The 19,482-nt window shown below is 53.1% G+C and overlaps 7 protein-coding genes across 7 annotated transcripts; 2 read left to right on the forward strand and 5 right to left on the reverse strand.

The window, feature by feature from the left end:
• Positions 1-870: 870 nt before the first annotated feature.
• KVR01_001528 (uncharacterized protein) lies at positions 871-3,666 on the reverse strand (the record flags this gene model as incomplete). The annotated part of the gene is made up of 5 exons (XM_044791074.1): positions 2,961-3,666; positions 2,701-2,866; positions 2,292-2,612; positions 2,163-2,202; positions 871-2,087 (listed from the first exon to the last, which is right to left on the reverse strand). Exons 1-5 carry the CDS (start codon positions 3,263-3,265, stop codon positions 871-873), a joined length of 2,049 nt encoding a protein of 682 aa, XP_044649483.1. The 5' UTR covers positions 3,266-3,666.
• Positions 3,667-5,672: 2,006 nt separating this feature from the next.
• On the forward strand, positions 5,673-5,999 carry KVR01_001452 (uncharacterized protein; the record flags this gene model as incomplete). Its single annotated transcript, XM_044784867.1, has 1 exon — positions 5,673-5,999. One exon carries the CDS (start codon positions 5,673-5,675, stop codon positions 5,997-5,999), a length of 327 nt encoding a protein of 108 aa, XP_044649407.1.
• Positions 6,000-8,807: 2,808 nt separating this feature from the next.
• Positions 8,808-10,147, forward strand: KVR01_001653 (uncharacterized protein; the record flags this gene model as incomplete). Its single annotated transcript, XM_044788387.1, has 4 exons — positions 8,808-8,997; positions 9,075-9,148; positions 9,206-9,994; positions 10,037-10,147. 4 exons carry the CDS (start codon positions 8,808-8,810, stop codon positions 10,145-10,147), a joined length of 1,164 nt encoding a protein of 387 aa, XP_044649608.1.
• A 1,772-nt stretch (positions 10,148-11,919) lies between these two features.
• On the reverse strand, positions 11,920-12,171 carry KVR01_001197 (uncharacterized protein; the record flags this gene model as incomplete). The annotated part of the gene is made up of 1 exon (XM_044783787.1): positions 11,920-12,171. The coding sequence occupies one exon, from the start codon at positions 12,169-12,171 to the stop codon at positions 11,920-11,922; it is 252 nt and encodes an 83-aa protein (XP_044649152.1).
• A 578-nt stretch (positions 12,172-12,749) lies between these two features.
• On the reverse strand, positions 12,750-14,247 carry KVR01_001949 (uncharacterized protein). The gene is made up of 2 exons (XM_044788445.1): positions 13,636-14,247; positions 12,750-13,552 (listed from the first exon to the last, which is right to left on the reverse strand). Exons 1-2 carry the CDS (start codon positions 14,162-14,164, stop codon positions 13,152-13,154), a joined length of 930 nt encoding a protein of 309 aa, XP_044649904.1. The 5' UTR covers positions 14,165-14,247; the 3' UTR covers positions 12,750-13,151.
• A 547-nt stretch (positions 14,248-14,794) lies between these two features.
• Positions 14,795-16,083, reverse strand: KVR01_001330 (uncharacterized protein). The gene is made up of 2 exons (XM_044793215.1): positions 15,783-16,083; positions 14,795-15,720 (listed from the first exon to the last, which is right to left on the reverse strand). The coding sequence occupies exons 1-2, from the start codon at positions 15,874-15,876 to the stop codon at positions 14,807-14,809; spliced, it is 1,008 nt and encodes a 335-aa protein (XP_044649285.1). The 5' UTR covers positions 15,877-16,083; the 3' UTR covers positions 14,795-14,806.
• Positions 16,084-16,449: 366 nt separating this feature from the next.
• On the reverse strand, positions 16,450-16,866 carry KVR01_001245 (uncharacterized protein; the record flags this gene model as incomplete). The annotated part of the gene is made up of 2 exons (XM_044792281.1): positions 16,450-16,573; positions 16,757-16,866. The coding sequence occupies 2 exons, from the start codon at positions 16,864-16,866 to the stop codon at positions 16,450-16,452; spliced, it is 234 nt and encodes a 77-aa protein (XP_044649200.1).
• Positions 16,867-19,482: the final 2,616 nt, after the last annotated feature.

The following is a 19,482-nucleotide window of genomic DNA, read 5'->3' on the forward strand; positions in this document are numbered from 1 at the left end:
TTGCTTGGCACGCCACTGTCTCTGGGCATTTGTTGCCGCAGACTTCTATATATTATTTCAACTGAATTAGCTCAATGATGAAGTATTTAGTTCGAGGCGAAAGCGGTGGTAGAGCTTGTGAATGCTATGATGACGACACCGCAAAATATCCGTAGCACCCGAGGTCGTTCTCAAACAAACAGTCGTCTATTTCGCACCCGGCCATTCTTCTTCGCGCTCCTCCTTTGAGGCAGGAATTCGAGGAAATTCTGCTATAGGATCGGAGGAGAACAACGCAGGCTGCCTCCATGGTTCGCTGGTGACTAAACACAGGCAGTGTTTCTGGCGTTGAAAATGAAGAGAACATCAGACTTGCATGAAGGGGAGCCGGATATTACACCGCCTTGTGGCACTGATCAGCAACTCAGAGCATGGGGATCATTGTTGACTTGAATTACTATTCATATCAATCAAGTTGGGCAATCTAGCTAATCCCGTTGAGCAATAATTCATGGCCTACTTATAGACATGGTAATATCTCTTCACAAAGTTTCTCGGGCGATCTATAGTACTGATATCGCATTCTACGACCTGCCTGCCCTTTCAGTTGATAGTTGAGCCAGGGAGACAGCGGTAGAGTCCAGTCAATCGGAGTAAGAGATTGAAGCTACCTCAATCAGAGCGGAAAAGATTCATGATGCTTGAGCCACCACAAAGTTGGCTTGCATTACCCTTGCAAGCCATCAATTCATAGTTGCTGCAGCTAACCACTTCACCCTGATTCCTTATTTCGTCATCACAGAAGCATTGTGTTGCGTACTCTAGGCTGATCACAGGTCTTTTCGTCAGCTGTGTTCGTCAGCATTGGGTAGGGGAAGTAGCTTGAACTGCTTACCCGGCGTACCGGTAACCCTGCGTTTGGCAATAGGCGACACAACTGTCCTCTGTAGTCCCATCTGAGAAAGTGGAGGTAGCAGCCAGAGATCGTAAACCCTGTCCGGAGTGGAGATCGGTCAGACATCCAGCGGCACGATAGTCGCCGATGCTCAGGCTGACTGCCGAGTTTGCTATGTAGTTTGGATTGTGGTACAGAGAGAGCAAACCAGCGCCCCCGCACATTTGGGAAGAATTTCCCGAGCACTTCATCTTACACGAGCTGCTTGGCGGGCTCGAGGTCTCAGTCAGTATCTTGCCAGACGGCATGAGCGTGTTTCCAACGTAGCACTCCGAGCCGTACTCGACTCCGAAATATCTGTAACCCGCGCCGCTGTTCCCTTTCTGGGCGAAAGCTGCACATGCCTCGATGGTCATACCTGATCCAGCGGTGGAAGCACCTTGAAGAGCGCGCGTTGACGACCCATCGAAGGCACACCCGAGGTAGTCATTCGGGAACGGCTGCGACGACGATGACTTGCCGAGTGAGGGGTCTGTGTTGTTGTAAATGGAGATGGCAGCATAGCCGCCACAAACCTCCTGTGTGCCGTTTTCTCTTGCGACGGTTCCACTGCAAAGCCATGTGCATCGGTCAAATCCCCCAATCAGGTGGTCGGCGTTGGCGAAGTTGTCGATCGTATCCCCACAAAAGCATTCGGAGCCATACTCGACGCCGGAGAGCCTGTACCCGTGCGAATTGCAGTATACCTGACAACTTGAGACATCGAGAGACTCCATGGATGTTTGCCTCCCATTGAGAGCCCTCTTTCCATCAGCTGTGTCGTTGAAGCAACCAAGGTACTTCTGCTGTGTCCCAAGGGGATAGAAAGTGCCGACGGGTGGTCGAACTGTGTATTGAGCCACAGAGTCCACCGTTGGAGTGACATAAGGCGGTGCCACAGACGACGGGCAAGCTGAGTCCTGAGGTGTCGCATTCGAGGGGCCGTCCGTAATCTTGTTGCAGCCGGGGAGCTTCGGCAGCAAGCCTAGGACTGTCTCGTTGACGGGGGACTTCCGCAACGGACAGATTCTGCTGTAGCCGTCTGTATCGCTTTCTTGCAAGTATGGGCAAGCGCTGATTTGACCAGCGTTATCTGTTGCCAAACAATTGGCCACAGCAAGTGCTTGGACTGTTGAGTTCCAGCCGTTGATGAAATCACCATGGTAGCCGTACCCTACCGTGGGAGGTTGTCAGCAAACTGGCTATCTCGTTGGCGAAATGACTGCGCGTGGGCAAGTGAGAGACATACCTGTTGGATCGCCATTGGAGAAGACAAAACGGCCGCCGGTCTAAGACACAGTCAACAATCTAGTACCGGTCCTAAAAGAGTGGCTGATAATGTGGTTTGAAGCGGTAGATTGAAAATGCTTGTACGCACAGTATCTCCCGGAATGGAGTCCACACTGTAGAGAGTCTCAAGGAAAATGTGAGGCAGCTGTATGGGGTGGCTTGGTGGACAGACGCCATTGTCAATCTGACTTAGGTGGGTGACATGGGAGCCATCAGTCTTGTATAGGTCGAGGCCATTCCAACAGGTGGGAAAATGGATCTGGGCGCGAAGGCCATTGACGCATTCGAAAGGCTTCCAGTGCGTGTTGATCAGGCCGTTCTGCTCAGGAAGGGCCTTGTTGGCTCCTAGGCAAGCGAAATTGATGGCTTCAGAGACAAGGCGTGGCGAATTGTGCTCGTCGCCCTTGGTCTGTGGGTTTGGAATTAGCCTCTGTCCAGACATGCCCCGAATCGCGCCGGTTCCTCTTTGCCATGACAGGCGCTTTCTGTAGACTAACATAGGTCACGGTATCAAAAGCCCTGGCCACGGAGTTGCCGCTGAGCATTTTGAAACCTTCTGGAAAAGGAACAGTCTTCCCGACATTCGGACCACGACCAAGATAGTAGACGACTGATCCGGATTGGTAGACAGTGTGGAAAGTTTCATCGGCGTATTGGTAATATCTAACAGTGTTCCGTCAGCCCGGGACTCTGATAAGAAAGGCGGATCAGAACAGGGCGTGAGTCTCGCCCGGCCACCTAGGTACTGAGCACACACAATATAGGAGCCCAGTAGGCTGACTTGTCCGCTTGAATTTCGCAAGAAGTGCAGGCACTGTTGATCATGGTCTCGTACGAGCTGTCGATGCCAATGTTGCTTCCACCAACGATGGTGTGGCTGTGAGAGCTTAGTTTGCCAGGGTTGACTATTGGGTCGATACGCCCGTTTAGAATTGTAGAACAGCCCATTCTCCAGAACGCATCCACTCGTTCCAGCTGGGTCTCCAACAAGAGCACCATCATGGCGCCATGATGCGGGGAGAGCTTCATCTTGGTCGGCGGATCTGCATCGGGCACATGCATGTAAACTACGCTGGTCACTGACACCGTCCCCACGTGTACTATTCTGAGCCGGAGTATTTATGTGCAGCCTCATTGCCTTGTGCTCCTCGGCCACCTTTCTTGAAAGAAGTGAGTGTATCACGCGTGAGGTCTCCCAGCCTTGGTCTCATTCCACACCCGCTCTATTGAATATTGTGGCGGCTGACCTGGCTGGGATGAATCTGATCATTGTGGACAAATCCCTCGTTCTCAATGATCGACGTGTTCTGGTGGCACTGTGTCCGAAATAGGACTACAATGTCTCAGACTCAGAGCTTGGGGATGTGACGAGGCATGTCAGCCATGCAATAACAATCACGTGGCTTAGGCCCAGAGGAGTCTGAAGCGCCCTTGGATTTCATTTTTCACAGATTTTGTTGAAGCCATTGTGGGCCTGGAACTTCCATCACTTCCAAGGTTTGTGTGGCGACCCTGCACAGTGTTGACTTGCTGGGCGGTTTTAACTCCCCGGCTGTGGGATCCGTCTTCAAGGTTGGAGCCCGCGTGAAGCAGTGCTTGCGGAGAGCTGCAAGTCTGGGCTATTGAGCGTATGGTGTTGTCGCCGGGAGGGTTTTGAGGAGAAACCCCGGACTCGTTGCTGACCTCGGGATGCAGAGACGAGAGGGACGAGACCTGGCCGTCAGCCCGTTTCTCAAACTCGGCACTTCCCTGCAAGAGGTGTCTTTCTCCCACTCGGATCTACCCGATACCGCGAACAGGTTACACCAGACGAATGTGCATTGTGGTCAATGTTGGAAGTCTCTTCCAAAGTATCAACAGTACGACGTGCATCGAGATGAGTGGTCCGGGGCCCGCCTGTATGTATCCGTAGCTTTCGGAACCTTGGGAGCGTCGTGCCGTTCTGGCTTTGAATCACTGGTGACCTGGGTGGTGTCTAAGTTGTCCGTTGCAACTGTGCCACCACGCAATAGTGTGCGATGCATGCGACGTTGCTAAGTTGGGCATCCGTCGAACATTTACCCACCTACTTAGGCAGACATGAAGTCACACCGACCATTACTAGCATCGCCTCTCTACTTAGCTAAGTAGTATGTGAATAGACTCACTGGCAGTCAATATCTCGGCCCTAATGAAGCTTGCAAGCCAACCAAGCGCCCAAGGTGACGGGCCCATACCAATCACATGTGCAAGCTTGAGTGCAAGGCTCAGGGTTTTGGCACGTCCCTTGCCACGTTGGTCACTGCGCTGAGGCATCGTGCTCATTGCGCCGGGGCACGTGAGCATACCGGCATGCCAGTGCGCCGGGGGTCGAGAACCGACAAGGGCCGCAGTGATCAGACACACCGAGGCGGCTGCGATGGTTTCAGGGCGCGGTGCTGACATAAGTCGGCGCCCTCTGACGGTGTCGAGGGCCGTTGCGAGCCTGCGAGCCCGAGCAGCGGTCCACCGAGATCCACCTTCGGAAAGGCTGAGTATTGTCAAAACACGAGGTTTCCAGTTGGCGCCAATGCCGCTGGTACGCGGGCTGCGGAAGGGGATCCGGGAGGTTCGAGGCTCGAGCTGTCTGAGGGCTGGGCGGCGGATGGAAGTAAAATGGACGGGTTTGAGAAGCCCACCCGGGGAACTTGCCATACTTTTGGACCCCTATATGGCCCGCCCAAAGTTGAACCATATTGCCGTATAGTCAGGGGGCCCGAGAGGTGTCAAGCCTAGTCAAGGCCTCCATTGCCTGCCAGCCTGCCCACGGTCCCAGTTTTCCCCTGCCCTTCTGGCATTCTGCCCTTGCAGGCGTGACTCTTGTGCCTGGCCCCGTCCCTGGCCCCGTCCCTGGCCCCGTCCCTGCACATGTGCCCCCCAGGGCTGTCTCCCCGGAGCCCGCCGCGTGCGTCCGGGGAAGGCTTCCGCGCTCAGTTTGTTTTGTTTCCTCAATGCAACCTCGCCTCGCGGTAGGCCTGTCCGTGTGTCGGCCCAGCGTTTGAGCCTGATGTTGGTCGACACCATGTGGCATATCGCTGCTCAACCCGCGGCAGACAGGGATGGAGCTGGGATGGAGCTCATGCGCCCGCCCGGGACAGGCGGACAGGGCGGAGCGGCAGGCCATGCTCTGTGGTAAACAAGTTTGACGTCGCCCTCAGGCGATGCGAGCTTTCCGTATCGGCTCTAGCGAGCAAGGGACGGCTCTTGAAATAACTCGGCTGTCGGGTGACACAAGACAGCTATGGTTTCCGGTCCGAACCTTGCGCCCAACCGTCATCTGTTTCAGCTTCGAGCTCCCCTCCGTCTGTGCACAGAGTCACGACACCTTTTTATTCACCCGAGCCGCGCTCTCCGCTCCTCCTCGTGCCCTGCCGTCATGCCCATCAGCTCCTGAGCCTCCAAGCCACCAAGCCACACGCCACCAGAACCACCCCTCCTGCCATCCACCACAATGCCCTCGTCTACGACTTCGACGTCCTCGTCCTCGAGCTCACACAGCTCCAGGGGCTCCGGCCACCACAGGTCCTCCAGCCAGAAGAGGTCCAAGGCCCACCACAACCTCGACAGGGCTGCACAGGAGATCGAGGATGACCGGACGAATTACCGCATCATCAGGGATGGCGGCTGGGACAACATCCACCATTTCATGCTCTCATATGGCCTGAAGCCCTACGATCCGGATGACTACGAGACCGCAAAGGTCATCATCCAGGGCTTCCGCGATAGGGGCTATTACCGCAAGTCAAGCGGCTCCAGCTCCTCGTCCTCTCGTCACTAGCCAGCCAGGCTTTGCCGAAAGGAAACATCTTAACTTGGAGCAACCCAGGATATTCGAAAGAAGGGGTTGGGTGCATGGATATTATCAGCATTAATGGTCGAGGACACACACACACACACACACACACTCACACTCACTCACTCACTAAACCAACACACATGCCTCGGATTTTTAAAAGTCAAAGACAACATGCACCTCGCGGTCAAGGAATGTCATCTCAACAGAATTTTGGGACAACCAAAAGCCTCGGGGGCGGAGTACCCTGGAATATCGAGGCGCTCATTTGGGAATGGGAGAAAATGCGCCGCAAAAAAGCATCTTTCTGGCCATGGCGTTATGGAACAAGTCGTTTTTAAGGAGTTCAAACTGTCTCTAGCGGATGCGGCGTCATTTCTGCTGTTTTTTTTTTTTTTTTGGGGGGGGGGGGTCTTGTACACATTCAATGTGGTCATTATTATCTCCGTGTAGGACTCCTGGGGCTCTCATCAAGCTCACCTCACTCGGCTGTATCAGTCTACCTAGATTGAGAGGTATCTTGATTCGGCGTTGGTTATGGTTATGCAGCGGAAGGGCTCGGGGACTGAACCAGCAGGTGCAAGCGGAGTCACGTATCATTCAGACTTCGGAGAATACAATTTGTTTCCATGATCTACAACGCAGTTTTGGGCGGTGTATAATTAGTAACGTTGCGGAAGTAGCAGAAATTTTATCAAACCGCGGGGAATTTCTCTCACTGCGTATATTCAAGTTTAGATCGGAGACCAGGGTCACATCACAGTTATGGCCCTCGTGTCACAGGAACGCATTTATCTCATGATCAAGGCAATGCTCAGTAACAAGCACTATGTGTCATTGGAACTGGCCCCGCTCCATAAATTTGAACAAGGACCTATGATAACAGTGTGGATAAATGATGCAGATGGCTACCCAGGTACCGCATGGCCTGACCAATGACTGCAAGTACTAGTATCGGAGGCAGAGACTGACCCGGGCCAGTCAACAGAACCAGTTGACGTCAAAGTGCTGTTTTCCCAGGGCATTGGGGATTTTTTTTGAACTGACCACCTTCCTTGTCCTGCTTCAACAATTATGAGGGCACTTTTTTGAAATGCATCCCAGACGATGGCGAGCCCGTTTGAGACCCACACATGATTGGGACTATGGTCAATCAGTCACTCAGTCTTTTGTTAACCATATTTGAAATTTGCAGTGCCATCACTGCTCTAATCGAAGCTCGGACAATCATACTATATGAACCGTAACCTAGAAGTAGGTTTCGAGCCGTTCAACCCTGCGTACCAATTACCACAGCTGCAAAGAAGTATGAGCAGCGTAAGCAGAGGATACTGGTGAAGCATGACTTGCATCAAAAGGAATTATTGTGACTTGCTTAATTGTGTATGTGTAATCTGGATTTGAAACGAGTCCCGGGCCCAGAATCTTATGGACAGTTCGGTTGTGAGTCTTCTTTGCGGGCTCTTGTTCGTCTCATCAGAAGCATAAATTGTGCGTCTGCCGAGCTTCTTGGATCCAGCCGAAGTATCCAAACAACGTTTACTCGGAAGCAGATTTATAATGCTGCATATCTTGGCCGTGGATGCGCAATCCTCGTCCTCTCAATGAGCGGTGTGTTGAGCTAAATTTTGCGATGTCGACGTACAAACTCAGATGTCGCGTCCTCGCTCTTTCAGAACCAAACTGGTGGTCTGCGGACGGCTGAGATAGCATTTGGGAATCTTGCGTGTCTGGAATGGTTCACACAGGCTATTTACGTATATTGTCACACAGAATATTTGTTCCTACCACAAACTTACCTACCTAGCTGGTAGGTAGGCAGGTGAATTAACAAAGTCCATAGTCACGACCCACTCTGTACAAACGCCACGGCTTCGCCAGCGGCTCGTAGCGCCTAGTCCTCTTCCTCCTTGTATGCAACGAATGAAGGCGCCATGTATGTCCTCGGAACATATGCGGAATAGAGGCGAAACCAGTTAACAATGAATCCACAATCTTGAGACCAGCCTACCGGCGCCGTGACAACCCGCTGTATACTTGACGCTGCTGCTATTTGATTGTACTGATACTGTCAAACCCGTGCCCTAGGGCAACTTATAGGGAAATGAGTTCACCCACAATTCTCTGCACGGTTTGACATAATTATATGCCCTCCTGGATTCCAACAAAACCACGTGCAGTTGCATCACAACCACGTGGGAGTCAATCATTGATTTCGCCACTGCTAAGTAAGTATCCACTTTCCGCTAGCTCCCGTCAGACTAAAGCCCCATATGAGACTATTGGGCGGGGGCTAGCATTGTTGGACGCGTTTCCGTGGTGCAGCGCAGCTGGAAAAGAAAGTTGGAGCATTTGTGCGGAATCGCGACGGATGTGCTCCCGTGGACCCGGATCGCGGAAGCATGCTCAAGCCACTCCAAGCCCCCGCAATTCGTGCAAGATCTTTTCTCCAGTCTTGGTTGATGGGGCTTGTCCACACTTGTCCAAGCCCGCAAGTGCTAGGAGTGCGGAGAACCCAGTCCTGTGGGCTCTACAAAGCCTCGCTTGGGTGCAACCATTGAGCCTGATTCGGTAGACTAGGCCAAAGGGATATCATGGCCCTTCTTACTCGGGATTCTGCGCCGAAATGAGTTATTATCTAATATTTTGCGGGACTCCATCATCATGGGTAGGCCGCGCGCGCACAAGTGCGTGCAGCCTATGATATAAGTAGACGCCAGTGTGCCGCTTCTGGGTGCGTCCTCCTTGAGATGCCCGCCATGTCGAGGCAAGATCGTTCAACAATAGTCAATCATGATCTTCAAGGCTTCGCTGATATGGAGTGTGCTGGCCCTCGCGGCTACAGCGCTCCCTGCCTCTACTGGTATTCACGTAGACAACAAGCAGCCACCTCCATCATATCCGATTGGCCAAGTGAAAGGCCCAAATGCCAAAGTATCAGGCCGACTCTTCAACATTGATGGCAAAAAGGGTTATTTTGCCGGTGAGTCCGAGGCTTTCTGCGCCACGTCGAATTATGAACGGCCCCGGGGTGACTGACAGGCGGCTTGAAAAACACAGGAAGCAATGCTTGGTGGCTTGCACACTTGAGCAACAACAATGACATCGACATCGCACTCAGCCAGGTGGCCAAGGTATGGGGATATCTCTAAATGACGAGGCCGAATGGACCGACTGATGTGCGAGTGTAGACCCAGTACAAAGTCCTCCGTGTCTGGGGTTTTGGCGACGTGAACACGCTTCCAGATCCGAGTAACGCGGACCCGAATAAAGTCTACTTCCAGGTGCTCAACTCGACTGGCAGTTACATTAATTACGGCCCCGACGGCCTGCAGAGGCTCGACTACGCGGTCTCGGCAGCCGAGAGGCACGGTGTCAAGCTGGTCCTAAACTTCATCAACAACTGGGGCGATTACGGCGGAATCAAGGCTTACACAAACGCGTTCGGAGCTAACGCGACGGAGTGGTTTACAGACGCGACATCGCAGAAGGTGTATCGGAACTATATCAACGTCCTGGTCAACAGGTACAAGAAGTCCAACGCCATCTTCGCGTGGGAGCTCGGAAACGAACCGCGCTGCAAGGGCTGCCCCACATCGGTCATCACGAAGTGGGCGACGGACGTTTCCAAGTATATCAAGAGCCTCGACTCAAGCCACATGGTCACGCTAGGCGACGAGGGCTGGTTTGCCCCCGGGACTGCCCTCAGTGGCGACGACGGGTCGTACGCCTACTCCGGCGGTGAGGGCGTCGACTTTGTCGCAAATCTGGGCATCAAGACGCTCGACTACGGCACCTTCCACCTGTACCCGGACTCGTGGGGATACGAGTACCCCTGGGGTAACGACTGGATCTTGCAGCACGACGAGGTTGGCAAGAAGTCCGGCAAGCCTGTCATCCTAGAAGAGTACGGTGCGCCATTCCCCGGCAACCACACGCCCATCTACAAGCCGTGGCAGGATACCGTGGTCAAGAGCGGTGTTGCGGCCGACCAGGTTTGGCAGTTTGGGTCACACGACCAGAGTGTGCCCGGGCCGATCCTTGGAGATGTGAATACGATATACTACAATGACACGGAGTACAAGGTCTTGGGCTTTGAGCATGCGGCTGCTATGCTCAAGAAGAAGGTCTGAGTGCTGCCTATAGACAATAATACATGTCAGATACCTGGGTATGCATATCGGATGAACGCTGCCAATTGTGTAAGAAAATAGAAACAGCTCGCCAGAATCTCACCTAAACATTATCACTTGGTATTAGCATAGCCTCAAACTGCTCGTCCAATGTGTCACAGTGCTGGCAGGTTGATCAAGGTTGTGAACTTATTGTTGTGAAAAGAGAGTAAGACTAAGAACTGCAAGCCGCTGGCGAAGCCACGTTGTTTATCTGGGGTGGATCATGGCTTGTTAGTGGGTACCGTGACAATACGTGACAATACAAGCCTCAAACTGAGCATATCGGCACCTGGGCACTTCAAGTTGTTAATTGATGCCCTTCGTGGTATAGGGCCCGGACAGCTCGTAAAGTAATAACCCTATCACAAATACTGCCCTTAGCATTTACAGTAATATACACATACATATGACAAAGAGAAGTGCTACACGGGCTTCCAGGCTTCAAAGTGCCCCCATTCCACTTGGAACAAGATTAATCAATCATTATCTACTAAGTATATGGTTTACTTTACACTTGACCAAGACTTGCTACCTATTGCTTGAAGTATAGTGAACATTGCCTGAGAAAATCGCCTGCCTGTGATGTGCAACAAATAATGCTTCTTCTCAAATAGAACACTCGGCGCACACAGCCCCGTGAGAAGGGCCGGGAGGAGCTCCTCCCCGTCGCGGAGAGGACGGAGGACGGAGGACGGGTGGAGGACGGGGGGGACGGGTGGAGGACGGGTGGAGGACGAAGGGCTGGTGGAGGGGGAAAATTGAGCCGCCTAACGTAAGTTTTTCGGTGAGACCCGACAGCGTGGGCTGGAGATCGGCAGGATCGCTCCTGCAGACCAGGCTTGGAAGTGGGGATCCATGAGTGCATTATCATCGGATCAGATAAAGACTGAGACCAAGATCAGTAGATCCGTCACAGATCAAGGGGCACATGAGACAGTTCATCCGAGGGAAATTCACCGTCTCTCTCTCTCTCTCCTCTTCTTTTCTTTTCAAATCAATGGTTGATTTTGTGGTGTTATTGCTCAAGGGTATCAAAAAAAAAGAGTATGCTTCTAAATCCGTCCTGTCATGCCGGGTTTGTCCTCCACCGCATTTCCGAAGGATTAATTCAGGGGGTAAAAAAAAAAAAGAAAATCCAATCAACAGAACGGTACCAAAAAAAAGGGTCCAATCAGACTGCTGAGCCACAGTTGAACGCCAACGCCTTGAATGCCCAGAAGCCCCTTTGATTCCTTGTTCATGCCCCTATTCGCCGTGATGTTTACGTCGGTATGCAGATCCCCCTTTCAGTACTTGGGCATGAGGAAAGCACGTAATTCGGCCCCACCCGAGGGAGCGGTCATGGTCGGCCCTTTTTGGGAGACCAGCCAGCCCAGTCTGGAGTGACACAAGACACCGGCTCACCCCACGTATGAGGCGTTAATGATGGCATTCCGGCCAGGTATGGCAAAGGGCCCATCGTCCCGCGGCCGGAGTCATCTCGATGGGATGATTTTGGTCTTGTCGTTGCTTCGTCCATCGGCCAGTGCCGCCGTGTGTGTCGCGGCCGGCAGGCAGATGATTGACAGGAGGGCTGGAGGGTTGGGTGGGAAATGACGACATGTGGGCGGGTTATTGCGAGGGCCGCGCTACGCGCAGGGCGCATCCTCGTAATTATCAGGGTGCACTGCTGAGATGTACACCAGCCAGGTGCCATGTGTGTTTGATGCTTTGACGAGCAGGCTCGGGGCTTATCGCGTGCTCCATTTCCAGGTCGAGCTCGAGTTGGACGCAGTTCGGGTCATGGAGGGGGCCGAGGAGTCGCTCCGGTCACTGTCCATGGAGCGCTTGCCCGTGTCGGAGCCGGTTGGAGAAGAGGCGCGCGGGAAGCTGGAGGGGAAGTGGGCGCCAGTGCCGGCAGGCTCGAGCGGGTGCCTGATCTCCTTCCAGGATGCAGCAATCTGCTTGCACAGGTGTGCAGACATGGTGTAAGTGGGAGACATGGTGGCTGCTGCTGTAAGCGGGCGAGGGGCCAAGATGGATCGGCTGGTTGGTTTGGTTTGGTCTGGTTTGGTTGGTCTGGTGTTGTCTGCCTTCCAAGCTGGGTTGACGGAGAGAAGATAGGAAATGGTTGTAGGAGGGAAGCAGCAGGAAGTGCGACGACAGAGACCTGATCCCAGGGGATGCAAGTGAATTAATATTGCAGCTGGGGAAAAAGGAGAGTCTGATGCACCCTCTTCAGGCTTGCATGTTGCCAGCCAGCCCAGCCAGCCCAGGCACCTCCCACAGGCACTACTACGGACTACTTGTTATTACTGTGTACTCCGTACACGGTAGCTACCTGCGCCGAATGTATGTACGGAGTACTTGGGCAGGGTGGTGCATGCTTTCGGCACCACCAGCCAGATCAAAACAGCCCACCCTCCATATTGAGAAGCTGCATCCTGCCCGCAGCCAATCACACCCCGCCCAAAGTCATATCGCTGCGCCTGTCATTGGCCAGCAGAGGCAGAGCATCATGCCATTCCAGCCGCAATGTGGACAGTGAGCCCTTGCGAAATCCTGAAATCGAACCACCCCGGCGGCAAGCAGCCCGGCCCAGCCCTCGGTTGATTCTGACGGCAGCTTGCTCCTCCTCGGGGCCACTCTCCTACCTCGACAATCCCAACCCCGCTGACGCAACGGGTGGGGCTCCTCCCACGACATTGTCTCCGTCTGCCGTGACAGCTGCCCCAGTCTGTCGCGGTCATGTCACGTCCTCAGGCCCCTCGCGCCAGCCATCAGCCCTGTTGCACGCAGGGTCTGCCAGATTGTGGGAACACCACCATTATCATTGTTAGCGGCCAGAGCGTCCATGTACACAGCAATGGGCCGTGATCATTTCTCGACGTCTACTCCTGCTCTTATGCTTACTCCCATGCTTTGAACTCTTGTGGGACAACTGCACAAGTACTGTTTAGTCCTGTATGGTCTGTTGGGCCGGTCATCGGTGCCATATCGGCATTCCTGGCCTCCATCCTTTCTGCCTCGTCACAACCAGCACGTCCGCCTCGACCCCCGACCCGTTCACCTGGTCAATGCTGGCGTACAGGCTGTACCCAAATTTCTCCAGGATCCCGAGGAGGCTCAGCAGCAGCATCCTGGACATGACCGTCTCCTCGCCCGACGCCTGCCACGGCTGGCCGTGGAACTTGAGCTTCAGCCGGCCGCCCTCGAGCTCGTGACTCTTGAGCCGGTACTTCGCCTTGAATTCCGCGATCAGAGCCTCGGCCAGGTCCCCCGGCGGCGCGTCCACGATCTTCATCTTGTCCGTCCAGTCGAACGAGATGCTCAGCCAGTCGCACGGCGGCGGCGGCGGGTTCTGATACCTGAAGATGAGCGAGTCTATGTGCGGTGGACTGTTAGCGTCGATGGCCATGTTTCCCACAATGCTGACGCGTCCGACGGCGCCAAGGTAGGTCACTCGCCCTTGTCGAGCTCTTTTCTCGATGCGTCCACAGCCGCCTGCAGCACCCACCCCATGTCGTAGAGCGCCTCCAGCATCCTCCTGACGAGCCGTCGCGCCTGGTCGTCTCCGTTGACTCTCTCCTGCCACGGGTACCCCTTGAGCTTGATCTCGTCGGCCCCGCCGTATGTGCGCACGTCCTGGATCGGCCACACCGACCCCAGGACACCCCTGAGGGCGCTGACCTCGCTCGCGTTGAAGTTGATGAAGCGTATCCGGTCCATCATGTTGAGGGTGACACACGCGAACCGCGTCTGGAAGGACGATGCATCTTGCGACGGCCCGGCCGGCGTCGTAGCCTCGAGGAATGTCGGTGGCGGTGCGCGCCCGGGCGAAGGCTGTCCTAGCGACCTACGCTTTTCCATGTTGCCAAACAATATGACGAATGATGTGACTCGTGCGTAGGTGGCGGAGGTACGTGATCTCGTAGGTACTCCAAGGTTGGTGTGATGTGTGAAGCAATGAGATGAGAGGTCCGGCAATGGAATCATAACTATCAATACTCTGGACGAGAAGCCGCGACTGCCTGATGACTTGATGTTGGCTCAGAGCGCGAAGCCACAGTGCGGCTGAGTAGGACGGACTAGCGTTCCTTCTACCGGCTCAGCTTACTTACCTAGGTACCTAGGCACTGAAGTAGGTACCTAAGTAGGTTATCGCAACTTCTAGGGACAGGCCTGCCATATGAACCTGCAAATCAGATCTTATCTAGATGTGTAGCCTCCTCTTCTGGTGGCATAGCCTCATATCAGGTGTAGTCTTTCGAGGGAGTCTACTATGACCTAGGTTCTGTTCGTCTGGGGAACCATCCCAACAAAAAATACAAAAGACTTTGAACCGTAAGACAATTCTCAACCGCAGAAGTGATCATCTCTCACGTTAGAAACCCTTATAGAATGACCTCTTTTGGGGAATAGGGTAGGCTCTCTCGCTCGACAACTTTTCGTGGGATAAAATGATAGGCCAAAGTGCCAAGGGATAAGCACGCGGGTGCTTTGTTAAATGGAACAACTTTCATCATCAGCACCAACGAAGGCCTCTCATTGTCTGCGCCCAATTTGATTGAAACCTGGAACTCCGTACGCTATGTACTACTGGGAATACGCCAGTGGTGCTGCCCAGACGATGACATCCTAAGCAGCCGGCACAGCGATGGCTTGCTCCTCCCCAACCACACCCAGCTCCCTCGTGACGTCCAGGGCCGGGGTCTTGAGCTCCGTAAAGGCCTCGGGCCACAGGAACATGCGTTCCTCCTTGGTAGGCGACATGAGAACCAGTCTGGGGACGGCAGACTTGCTCGACACACGACGCCACATGTTGGCGCGGGGGTTGAAACGCGCGGGCAAGCCCCTGCCGGCCGTCTTCCTCTCGTCCTCTTCGATGATCTTGGCGAGCTCGGTCTGGATGCCTGCGAACGTGTCGAAGGGGACGTATGCGATGTCGTTCTCCCGGCAGTACTCCTCCAGGCGCAGCCCCCGACGTGCGAATAGGACGTCCGCCTGCCTGGCGGCGGGCAGGTCCGAGACACCGTCGCCGATAAAGACGACCAGGGGAATCACTCCATCCTCGTCGGCCAGCTCGGCCTCTGCGGCGGCGCGTGCCTCTTGTACTGACAGCGCCTTGTCGTGGCCCAGCTCCGTGTCATGCCGCCAGATGACCTTCCAGTCTGAGCCGTCTTCGGTGATAGCGGCATCGTTGGCGACGATCTGGATGTGACTTGACTGTTCCTCCCCGAGGAAGGTGTCGAGGACCTTGCGGAGCACCGGCTTGAGGCCCGCCGAGATGACATTGAACGGGATGGAGTTTTCCAGGCAGAAGGCGTGGAAGGCGCGGAAGTCTGGGTCGATGTCGAGTGACTCCTCCATTACCTCGAAGCCGTTGTCGAATGGGACGTTGAGTGACCCCCACATCTCTTCTGAGACATCGCGGAATGATCGCTCGCCATTCTTGATTTGCTCATCTAGCACCTGCCGTCTCTTGGAGCCGCATCCAAAGTTGTCAAAGAGAACATGGCCTGTGTCCTGCATAAAGATGGTGCCGTCAAAGTCTTGGAACGAGCAAAATCCGTCAGTAAATGCAGAAAAGACAAGGTTTCTTCAAGTCTCGTACCTGAAAAACACACAATCTTCCTCTTGTTACTCGTGGGCTCGAGTTGTGTTCGCTTGACCTCGATGGCCGGGGGAATGATGGCAGCTGGGGCCATTGAGGATGAGTTCTAGGAGTGGCTACGGAGACGCTGCCGGATGGTGTACTTGAGTATATGTATAGTCTACACGCAGGTGATTTGGATGGATGAGACTGGCGAGCTGTGAAGAGAGGGGGCCAAATGGATAGGTGAGAGGCCTGGGACGACGCTATATATACGAGGAAACAATTGGAAACATCATCAACGCGGACTTCTGGGGCGCTAAGTGTTATCACTACGACCATAACAGAAGCAGACTAGGGATTATGGAAGGACCGGAATCACGATGCAGGCTAAGGCCGGGCATCCAGACAATCCTGTCAGCGAACGAAATTGTCGACGACGCCCCACGATGCTGCAAGGGGGGCATGCTTAGACAGCCTGCACATGCAACAGTCTTTTCGCATCCTCTCGTCTGATGCATTTCCTTCTGCCGCTCATCCCGGTAAGAGGATCGCCACTGCACAGCCGAAGTGTTGCAGAAGCACTTGAGGCCAACGCGACGAGGCGGAGGAGAGATAAGGGGCGTTGGATCGGGGTGGGAAGGATTTGTTGGGTTTTTCCAAAATAGCTGCGGCAATTCAGTACTGCTCAGCACTCGGTGGCCACCAGGAATTCGGCCGCTTGGCAAGGATGTCCCACGACCAAGGGCCGGAGATCTTCACGGGCTAGACTCGGGCGGCCACGCCTGCAGCAGAGTTGGAGGCCCTGGCCGCTCGTTCATTCGCTGGTGGCGAGGAGGCTCTGCTCCAGATCCGACCTGAAGCTGGGATCCGCCAGTGGCCAGACTGCTCGGATTGACAGGCACCAAAGGCGCAGGCCGGCAGGCCAGGTCAGAGATTGCGACACTGGCCATCCTGATGAGAATATCCAACGGGAATCGCGATGCAGTCTCGACATATGCCTGCCTGGTTGCAGCCCTTGGATGTGCTTGAAAGAGCAACAAAGCGGCTCGAAAGTGACTGTGCCGTCATCGTTGTCCTCGTAGAAGGTTTCAAGTGATGTCATCGCGCTTAGGGGAACGTCGGCTCGCTCAACCGCCAGCGCTGGCACTGCATGTAGCTGCGCTTGACCCCATGGGGATTCGGGGGGAAGGGGAGGTTGAACCTGCAAGCCGACTCACGTCCCACCTGCATGCAGATGAGGTCGTTGGAGTGGTCTGGACAGGCAGGATCAGGCCCTAGCCGAGACTGCGAGGCCAGTCCCCTGGCGGCGTGCACCAGCGCGGCCCAGGGAGCGGTGAGCAGAATCCATTTGGGAGCCCATTTCCCGGCCATTGCTCTGACGCCCCACCTGCATACGATAGTGATGCTCTACATAGTACCATCTGACGGAGTCAAAAGGGGAGTCCTCATCTGCCGGTGAACAATATGCCGTCATTACGCTTCGAGGGAGTAAACAGTAGAGGGGAGCATACCTTGAGGTATGCGCCTGTGTGCCATCGCACTGACTCACGGCCAGGCGTGTGACAATGCGCATACAGATCGAAGATGATGTCAGACTGAGCCCATCGGAGAGACCTTGGAAGACTCGAGAAAGTTAACTCCCAAATTCTATGGGCGTGCAGAAGAGCAACTTTGAAGACGATTCCAAAGTCTGCGGCCCAGTGTCGCTTCAATGTTAGATGTGCCATTGAGGGTCCTGGGTTGGACCCTGACGTAACAACGCAGGAATTCAGTCCATCTCGGGCTCCAGCAGTAGCCTGAACAGAAAAAGACTTTGAAGAGACGTCCAATGCTGAAAAAAAAAAGAATGAAAAAAAACACCTGTATCGTATTATACTTAGGTATCTAACTTATAAAGAATAAGCATTGGAAAGTTGCAGCCTTACAAGTTGCCGTGTAATCATGACCCAGCAAATATGTACTGCAACTGACGCAGCTGCAACTTTGGGATAGTGAGAGCATTAACATTTGCTTCATCCATGCTCATCCGGAGAACAATCATCCGCAATGAGCACATGATGACCGCAAATACGATATCAAATTAACTTCAAGTTCTTCTGCTCAGGCGGAATCGAGTCGGGTTATTTGCCTTTTGAAGAGTAGCATGTCAGAGCCCTTGAGCCGCGGGCGTGGAGACCAATCTCTCGGATTATATCATGAGTTAACAGTTATAAGTAAATATATGTAACCTCAACTTATTTTTCCATCATAAGATCACACATAAAGATATAATGCTTAGTTTTGTTCTTTTCCACCATATATATATATAAAAGCATATACAATGTCTCATCCACTTACATACCTAAAGACCGAGTGCTTGAAAAAAGTGAGTGAAAAAAATAGATAGAAGAGAGCACAAGTGTTATACAGCACAAGACTAGAATAAACATCACATTGGGAAATTCATGCTTAAGCTAGTGGGCATTAATTACTAAAAAGTGTGGGACCTGTTCAATGTTGTAAGGAAGCGCTATATACCTGTATGCATTATGAATGTCTTGGAAAATGTTAATAATCTGATGGTTTTAAAGAGTCGAAATTGACAAAAATATAAATCCTAGACCTGAAGTGGAAACCGCAATACTTCTCAAAGGAATGTGAAGAACTCTACGCTTACATGGTTAAACACCTACTCAACATGCCTGACTGGCAATCTGAGGTGGAAACCATTGTATTTGCAATCGAGACCCTAGGATTTTTTATCAGACTGTATAACACCGCCCGTGTCTGTGAACTACATGCATGTTGAATCTTGTGGACAAGAGCGGAGTGGGCCTAGATATTCAAAGTTATTGCAGTGCTCTTGCTCTTTGGCTTACGAACTTTCAGGATGCCCAGATAGAGCCTAAAGATTACATATGTATGGACGTTACAAGCAAGGTATCAGCAATTAAATTTCAAGCCACAACTTTGCACCACCATCATATTATCACCCACCTAAGCCTTGAAGAAGATGCGTCCTGCCTGTGAGGCGGAAGTATCTCGCATTTGAAAAATAGTTTGAGCAAAATTCAATAGTTTTATAGACATGCCTGATTCACATTGTCTATACCCAGAGCATTTTTTCTTTTTCAATTAGCCCCAGACCGTAGAGCTGTGGTTGTGGCCGTTTCATGGCAGCTGATTCAAGTTCTGCTCGAGCACCCCAACTGTGTCTGACCAAGCGGTCCCTCATCTGGCCTTTGCCACTCAGAAATTAGAGTGGCTCAATTACTGCATACAAAGCAGTTACGATCCGCCCGTCGGTTTGAATTCTAGTTGAGAAGCAGTTGCTCCTTGTCACCTATTATATAATGGGTGTTTGAAGTGATCTAGAGCTGGGTCTTTACGCATCTTTTTTTGCACCTGCTTCATGAAGGGACTGTACAGGTCCGTAGGAGTAAAAACAAAACCACATGTTGCTGATCATCACTCTTGGCTTGACACAACACATGCAAACAGAAAACTCTACCTAGAAATCAGCATCCGGACAGTGCAACCCAAATAAAACTCTCCACCAGCCGGAAGACCGGTGTCAGCCTCGGACGACACCCCAAAATTGCGAAACAATATTCCCCACCCGGCTCACACGTTTCCAGAACACCCACAACCTGAAATACATTGAAACCTAGGTCAGAGTGTACGTACCAGTCGAGGAAACGTCTAATGCAGGTACGTTCTGTACCTGCCTCACATAGCG

This window comes from Diaporthe batatas (assembly GCF_019321695.1).
Source record: "Diaporthe batatas strain CRI 302-4 chromosome Unknown Contig00002, whole genome shotgun sequence".
NCBI classification, from domain to species: Eukaryota; Fungi; Ascomycota; class Sordariomycetes; order Diaporthales; family Diaporthaceae; genus Diaporthe; species Diaporthe batatas.

Excerpts from the sequence above, each read along its gene's own strand:
- KVR01_001949 (XM_044788445.1), bottom strand. The coding sequence starts at position 14,164 with ATGATTCCATTGCCGGACCTCTCATCTCATTGCTTCACACATCACACC. Across the intron at positions 13,553-13,635 it reads GAGAAAAGAGCTCGACAAGG|ACTCGCTCATCTTCAGGTAT; the intron begins GCGAGTGACCTA and ends CACCGCACATAG.
- KVR01_001330 (XM_044793215.1), bottom strand. The coding sequence starts at position 15,876 with ATGGCCCCAGCTGCCATCATTCCCCCGGCCATCGAGGTCAAGCGAACA. Across the intron at positions 15,721-15,782 it reads GAAGATTGTGTGTTTTTCAG|ACTTTGACGGCACCATCTTT; the intron begins GTACGAGACTTG and ends GCTCGTTCCAAG.